Source organism: Poecile atricapillus, chromosome 30, assembly GCF_030490865.1.
Source record: "Poecile atricapillus isolate bPoeAtr1 chromosome 30, bPoeAtr1.hap1, whole genome shotgun sequence".
In the NCBI taxonomy this organism is placed as follows: domain Eukaryota; kingdom Metazoa; phylum Chordata; class Aves; order Passeriformes; family Paridae; genus Poecile; species Poecile atricapillus.
The window spans coordinates 3,662,596-3,670,095 of NC_081278.1; the positions used below are offsets into that span (position 1 = coordinate 3,662,596).

At 70.7% G+C, this 7,500-nt stretch overlaps 1 protein-coding gene across 1 annotated transcript in view; it reads right to left on the bottom strand.

The window, feature by feature from the left end:
• Window positions 1-7,307, bottom strand: part of LOC131589817 (basic proline-rich protein-like) — an 11,383-nt gene extending 4,076 nt beyond the window's left edge. Inside the window, exons 1-5 of the mRNA XM_058859593.1 lie at window positions 7,197-7,307; window positions 6,247-7,102; window positions 1,384-1,600; window positions 368-1,060; window positions 9-315 (exon numbers count right to left, since the gene is read on the bottom strand). Of these exons, the coding sequence (XP_058715576.1) occupies window positions 9-315; window positions 368-1,060; window positions 1,384-1,600; window positions 6,247-7,102; window positions 7,197-7,307 (2,184 nt within the window). The remainder of the gene's footprint in view (window positions 1-8; window positions 316-367; window positions 1,061-1,383; window positions 1,601-6,246; window positions 7,103-7,196) is intronic.
• Window positions 7,308-7,500: the final 193 nt, after the last annotated feature.

Sequence of the window (7,500 nt, forward strand, 5' to 3'; positions counted from 1 at the left end):
AGACCTGCTGTCGGCCGGCCGCTGGTTTGACCTGCTGTCAGCCGGCGGGCCGCCGTGCGATGCGTCGAGCGGCTCTCCCCTATCGGCCTGAGCCCCTCGCCGCCTTCGCTTCTCCCCGAGAGGGAGGGAGGGAGGGAGAGGGCCTTCGGAAGCCGGCGGCGCTCCCTCCCCCGTCCGGGTCCGAGCAGATGGCGGCCCGGCTTCCACCTCGCTTTCTGCTTGGCTGGCTCGATCAGCGGGGCTGCCGTCTGCCTGCAGGCTTCAGTGGGGCCGGCCGGGGGCGAGCGGGAAGGAAGGCGCCGTCGGAGCGAAAGCCTCCGAGAGAGAGCCGGCGAGAAAGCTTCCTCGGAAAGGGAGGGCGCCGAGCCTCAAGCTGCCGGCGGCCCCGTCGGCCCGCTCCTCAGCCCCCGCAGGCGTTGTCCCCGTGCCGAGCGGCCGGCCGCTTGGGGAGCCGCCTGGGGCGTGGGTGGGTCGGGGCCACCGCCGTCGGCCCCAGCTGTCGCCCAGCAGGGGGGCGGGGAAAGCCCGGAAGGCGGTGCCAGGCAGGGTGACGTCGCAGGGCGGGGCCGCCCGGCAAGCGTCGCCGACCGGGGGCGGGGAAAAGCCCAGAAGGCGGTGCGCCGCGGGAGCCGGCGGCGAAGGGTGGTTCCGTGCCGGGCCCGCACGAGGCGGGCCCGGGGCCGACGACCTCCGCGGACCGCCGGAGAGCCGGCATGAGCAGGCGGCCGCCCGCCCGCCGCCTCTGCCGGCGATTCGAGTCCAGTGACGCGGGGGGCCGGCGGCTTCCAGCCGCGTCCCACCGCACGCTTCCGCCTGCTTCCATTCTCCCGCTGTCCGCCCCGAGGTGCGGCTTGCTGGCTGGTGCCGTGTCTCTGCTCCCCGCGGGGTGGGGACGCCCCGTTGCCGGTCGAGCGCGTCGGCGGGCCGGGCGCGGGCCGCGGGCTGCCCGTCGGCTCGGCTGGGAGGCGTCTGGCCGCGCAGGCAGGAAAAGAAATCCGATGGGCCGAGAATTTTTGATCCCGGCGAAGCGTTCGTGTGCCACCCCGACACAAGAGCCGTCCTTTCGGGAAAAGACAAAAGAAGAAGGGAAGGGGTGGGTGCGCGTGTGTCTGTGGGTGCGGGCGTGTGCGCGTGCCCGCGTGCGTGAAAAGAAACCAAAGAAAGAGACGGTCAGAAATACGCCTCGGCCTAGAGAACGGGAATATCGGGCGGGACGGGGCTGCCGGAGCTATCCGACGGCCGAGGGGCGCACAGGTCTCCCGGCTCCGGGGCCGGCGGACGCCGCCGGGCACGTCGTCAGAAGCCGCAGGGGCGGCCGGCGTGGAGCCGGCCGACAGGGCTACCCTGGTGGCGGGCGGGACCCACCCGGGAGGTTGGGTTCACCGAGGGCCGGGGCCGGGGCCGGGGCCGGGGCCGGGGCTGGCCAACAGGTCTAGCCCAGGGGCGGGCAGGCGGGCGTCCCCGGGAGGCCGGGTCCGCCCAGGGCCGGGGCCGGGGCCGGGGCCGGGGCCGGGGCCGGGGCCGGCCGACAGGCCTGGTCCGGTGGCGGGACACGAGGCAAACTTCAGAGGGGTACCCTTGTCCCCCAGGCGGGGTAGACCTGTGGTCCCCAACCGGGGTAGACCTGCTGTCCGCGGTCGCGGTAGACCTGCTGTCCCCGGCCGGGGTCGACCTGCTGCCCGTGGTTGGGGTAGACCTGCTGTCCGCGGCCGGGGTCGACCTGCTGTCCCCGGCCGAGGTAGACCTGCTGTCCCTGGACGGGGTAGACCTGTTGTCCCCCCGGCCGGGGTAGACCTGATGTCCCTGGACGGGGTAGACCTGTTGTCCCGCGGTCGGGGTAGACCTGTTGTCCCCCCGGCCGGGGTAGACCTGCTGTCCCTGGACAGGGTAGACCTGTTGTCCCCGGCCGGGGTAGACCTGATGTCCCCGGCCGAGGTAGACCTGCTGTCCCTGGACGGGGTAGACCTGTTGTCCCCCCGGCCGGGGTAGACCTGATGTCCCTGGACGGGGTAGACCTGTTGTCCGCGGCCCGGGTAGACCTGCTGTCCGCGGTCGCGGTAGACCTGCTGTCCCCCGGCCGGGGTAGACCTGCTGTCTGCGGTCGCGGTAGACCTGCTGTCCCCGGCCGGGGTAGACCTGCTGTCCCTGGACGGGGTAGACCTGTTGTCCCGCGGTCGGGGTAGACCTGATGTCCCTGGACGGGGTAGACCTGTTGTCCGCGGCCCGGGTAGACCCGCTGTCCAAGGTCGCGGTAGACCTGCTGACCGCGGCCCGGGTAGACCTGTTGTCCCTGGACGGGGTAGACCTGTTGTCCGCGGCCGGGGTAGACCTGCTGTCCGCGGTCGCGGTAGACCTGCTGTCCCCCGGCCGGGGTAGACCTGCTGTCTGCGGTCGCGGTAGACCTGCTGTCCCCGGCCGGGGTAGACCTGCTGTCCCTGGACGGGGTAGACCTGTTGTCCCGCGGTCGGGGTAGACCTGATGTCCCTGGACGGGGTAGACCTGTTGTCCGCGGCCCGGGTAGACCTGCTGTCCACGGTCGCGGTAGACCTGCTGTCCGCGGCCCGGGTAGACCTGTTGTCCCTGGACGGGGTAGACCTGTTGTCCGCGGCCGGGGTAGACCTGCTGTCCGCGGTCGCGGTAGACCTGCTGTCCCCCGGCCGGGGTAGACCTGCTGTCCCCGGCCGGGATAGACCTGATGTCCCTGGACGGGGTAGACCTGCTGTCCCTGGACGGGGTAGACCCGCTGTCCCCCGGCCGGGATAGACCTGCTGTCCTTGGTCGGGGTAGACCTGTTGTCCGCGGCCCGGGTAGACCTGCTGTCCACGGTCGCGGTAGACCTGCTGTCCGCGGCCCGGGTAGACCTGTTGTCCCTGGACGGGGTAGACCTGTTGTCCGCGGCCGGGGTAGACCTGCTGTCCGCGGTCGCGGTAGACCTGCTGTCCCCCGGCCGGGGTAGACCTGCTGTCCCCGGCCGGGATAGACCTGATGTCCCTGGACGGGGTAGACCTGCTGTCCCTGGACGGGGTAGACCCGCTGTCCCCCGGCCGGGATAGACCTGCTGTCCTTGGTCGGGGTAGACCGGCTGTCCCCGGCCGGGGTAGACCTGCTGTCCCCGGCCCGGGTAGACCTGCTGTCCGCGGTCGCGGTAGACCTGTTGTCCGCGGCCCGGGTAGACCTGTTGTCCGCGGTCGCGGTAGACCTGTTGTCCGCGGTCGCGGTAGACCTGTTGTCCGCGGCCCGGGTAGACCTGCTGTCCGCGGTCGCGGTAGACCTGTTGTCCGCGGCCCGGGTAGACCTGTTGTCCGCGGCCCGGGTAGACCTGTTGTCCGCGGTCGCGGTAGACCTGTTGTCCGCGGCCCGGGTAGACCTGTTGTCCGCGGTCGCGGTAGACCTGCTGTCCCCCGGCCGGGGTAGACCTGCTGTCCCCCGGCCGGGGTAGACCTGCTGTCCGCGGCCGGGGTAGACCTGCTGTCCGCGGTCGCGGTAGACCTGCTGTCCCCGGCCGGGATAGACCTGATGTCCCTGGACGGGGTAGACCCGCTGTCCCCCGGCCGGGATAGACCTGCTGTCCTTGGTCGGGGTAGACCGGCTGTCCCCGGCCGGGGTGGAGCTGATGTCCCCGGCCCGGGTAGACCTGCTGTCCGCGGTCGCGGTAGACCTGTTGTCCGCGGCCCGGGTAGACCTGCTGTCCGCGGTCGCGGTAGACCTGTTGTCCGCGGCCCGGGTAGACCTGTTGTCCGCGGTCGCGGTAGACCTGTTGTCCGCGGTCGCGGTAGACCTGTTGTCCGCGGCCCGGGTAGACCTGCTGTCCGCGGTCGCGGTAGACCTGTTGTCCGCGGCCCGGGTAGACCTGTTGTCCGCGGCCCGGGTAGACCTGTTGTCCGCGGTCGCGGTAGACCTGTTGTCCGCGGCCCGGGTAGACCTGTTGTCCGCGGTCGCGGTAGACCTGTTGTCCGCGGTCGCGGTAGACCTGTTGTCCGCGGCCCGGGTAGACCTGCTGTCCGCGGTCGCGGTAGACCTGTTGTCCGCGGCCCGGGTAGACCTGTTGTCCGCGGCCCGGGTAGACCTGTTGTCCGCGGTCGCGGTAGACCTGTTGTCCGCGGCCCGGGTAGACCTGTTGTCCGCGGTCGCGGTAGACCTGCTGTCCCCCGGCCGGGGTAGACCTGCTGTCCCCCGGCCGGGGTAGACCTGCTGTCCGCGGCCGGGGTAGACCTGCTGTCCGCGGTCGCGGTAGACCTGCTGTCCCCGGCCGGGATAGACCTGATGTCCCTGGACGGGGTAGACCCGCTGTCCCCCGGCCGGGATAGACCTGCTGTCCTTGGTCGGGGTAGACCGGCTGTCCCCGGCCGGGGTGGAGCTGATGTCCCCGGCCCGGGTAGACCTGCTGTCCGCGGTCGCGGTAGACCTGTTGTCCGCGGCCCGGGTAGACCTGTTGTCCGCGGTCGCGGTAGACCTGTTGTCCGCGGCCCGGGTAGACCTGTTGTCCGCGGTCGCGGTAGACCTGTTGTCCGCGGCCCGGGTAGACCTGTTGTCCGCGGTCGCGGTAGACCTGTTGTCCGCGGCCCGGGTAGACCTGCTGTCCGCGGTCGCGGTAGACCTGCCGTCCCCCGGCCGGGGTAGACCTGCTGTCTGCGGCCGGGGTAGACCTGCTGTCCGCGGTCGCGGTAGACCTGCTGTCCCCGGCCGGGATAGACCTGATGTCCCTGGACGGGGTAGACCTGCTGTCCCTGGACGGGGTAGACCTGCTGTCCCCCGGCCGGGATAGACCTGCTGTCCTTGGTCGGGGTAGACCGGCTGTCCCCGGCCGGGGTGGAGCTGATGTCCCTGGACGGGGTAGACCTGTTGTCCCGCGGTCGGGGTAGACCTGTTGTCCGCGGCCGGGGTAGACCTGCTGTCCGCGGCCGGGGTAGACCTGCTGTCCGCGGTCGCGGTAGACCTGCTGTCCCCGGCCGGGATAGACCTGATGTCCCTGGACGGGGTAGACCTGCTGTCCCTGGACGGGGTAGACCTGCTGTCCCCCGGCCGGGATAGACCTGCTGTCCTTGGTCGGGGTAGACCTGCTGTCCCCGGCCGGGGTAGAGCTGATGTCCCAGGAAGGGGTAGACCTGCTGTCCCCCGGCCGGGGTAGACCTGCTGTCCGCGGCCCGGGTAGACCTGTTGTCCGCGGTCGCGGTAGACCTGTTGTCCGCGGCCCGGGTAGACCTGCTGTCCGCGGTCGCGGTAGACCTGTTGTCCGCGGCCCGGGTAGACCTGTTGTCCGCGGTCGCGGTAGACCTGTTGTCCGCGGCCCGGGTAGACCTGTTGTCCGCGGTCGCGGTAGACCTGTTGTCCGCGGCCCGGGTAGACCTGTTGTCCGCGGTCGCGGTAGACCTGTTGTCCGCGGCCGCGGTAGACCTGTTGTCCGCGGCCGCGGTAGACCTGTTGTCCGCGGTCGCGGTAGACCTGTTGTCCGCGGCCCGGGTAGACCTGTTGTCCGCGGTCGCGGTAGACCTGTTGTCCGCGGTCGCGGTAGACCTGTTGTCCGCGGCCCGGGTAGACCTGTTGTCGGCGCCGGCGCTGGAAGTTCACCAAGGGGTCGCTGTTTTCAGCTGCCTCCAGTTACGTCAAGCTAGGAGGCGGCTAGCGCCACCGCTTTGCCCCGGTCACGTACGCTACGTTCACTTGCAGCGAGGGCGGCCTCGGACACATATCTCCGTATTATGGGAGCGAGGTGACGGGCCGTCTCCCCCAGGCTGTTACCGTGCCTGTGTCCTCCGAGGCGGAGCTACGGGCCGGCCGCCCGGCCGGTCGCCGGCGCCAAGCTCAGAGAGAAACCGAAAGGGAGAGCGCCGGCAAGGGAGGCCCAAGCACCGAGAGAGGGTTGCCGCCTCGGCGGGACGAGTCGCGGGGCTCGTCCTGCTTCCCGTACCTATCCATCGTGCCGATGGGCCAGCTTCGTTTGCGAGGCCGCGGAAGCGCGCTACTGCTGCCAGAGAGAGAGAGTGTGCTGCCTAGGCGGGTCGAGTCGCGGGGCTCGTCCCGCTTCCCGTGCTACCCATCGTGCCCGATGGGCCCAGCTTGTTCCGGTGAGGCCGAGGAAAGCGTGTGCCGCTGCTTGCCAGAGAGAGAAAGCCGCTCGGGCGGCCGAGGCGAGAAGGGAAAAGGGTGTGGAGGAGGCAGAGAAGCCGCAGGCCGGGTCCCCCCCGCTCTGGTCGTGCTGCTGCCGATTCCGGTCCAGTCCCGCCTCCCTCCCCCCCCCACCCCAACCCTGGGGTGGGGAAAAACCGAACGCTGGTGGCTGGCGGGCGAGGCGGCGGCGCCTCGTCCCCCTCATGTGCTCGGCCTTAAGCCGGGGCCCCCCTCGGCGGGGTGCGGTTTTTTTCGGCTGTCGGTCTCGGTGGGGCACGGTGGCCGGCAGCCGCGGGCAGACGTCGGCCGGGGGCGCCTCTGTCGTTGTTCGAGCCCCGTACGAGGCTTTACCCCCCGCCCCGGCCCTTCCCCGAGAGTCCCGAAGACCGGGTTGCCCGGTCGGCCGAGGCTGGCGGCGCCCCGTTCCCCGCTCCCGACCCGCTGTTGCCAGGTGTGAGAGAGCCGTGTGTCGGAAAGGGGCTGCGGGGGACGCCCGGTGGGGCGCGCGGCCTTGCCTTCGGCTTTGCCCCGCTTTTTGCCGCTCCAGGGGCTCGGTGACGGGAGAAGTCGCCCGACGGGAATCGCGGGGCCGGGGTGGCGGCACCCCGTCCCTCGCCCCGAGTTGTTGTGGCCCTCGTCCCCCTTCCTCGGCCTTAAGCCGGGGACCCGCGCTTTGCGGGCGGAATTGTTTCAGGGGTGGCGGCCGGCCGCGGTGGCCGGCCCCTGCCCGCGTGCGGACCCGGACGCGACGGGGAAAAATGTCCCCGGCGAGAGAGATATATGGCGCGGGCGAGGCGGCGGCGCCTCGCCCCTTCCTCAGTTGTCGTGGCCGGTGCGGACCGAGCCACCGTGGCCCGGCGGGCTGCGTCGCGAACGGGTCCCCGCTTCGTTTTCTTTCGCTTTTGTAGGCGTGCGGCGGGCAGAGCGTGGGGGTCTGCCTTGCCGTACTTTTTTGGGTGTGAGGGGTTTCTGCCCCCCTGCTCCCATTGCGGCCCTAAGCCGCGGCACCGAGAAAAAAAACAGCGTCTGGAGGTGTGCGGGCCCCCCCGACCCCAAGCGAAAAGCGAAGGGGGCAGGGAGAAAAAAACCTCGTGGTTGTCGGCGGTGGTGTTGGGGGAGTGAGAGGCGCGGGCCTCGCCCCCACCCACCCCCGGGCCCGCGGCCCCCGTGGCTAGCACGGGTCTTGAGACGCGCGCCATGTGTGCCTTTTTATTTTCTGCTCCTGGTTTGCCGTTCTCTCCCCCGGTTGGTTTTTTTTTTTTTTTTTTTTTTTCCTCCGCGGGGGGGGAAAGCCGATCGCCGCGAGGCCGGGCGAAAAGCCGGGTTTTGGGGCCCCGTGGCCTCTCACGGTCGGTGGCAAACCTTTTTTTGTCGCACGCTTCGGATGGGTTC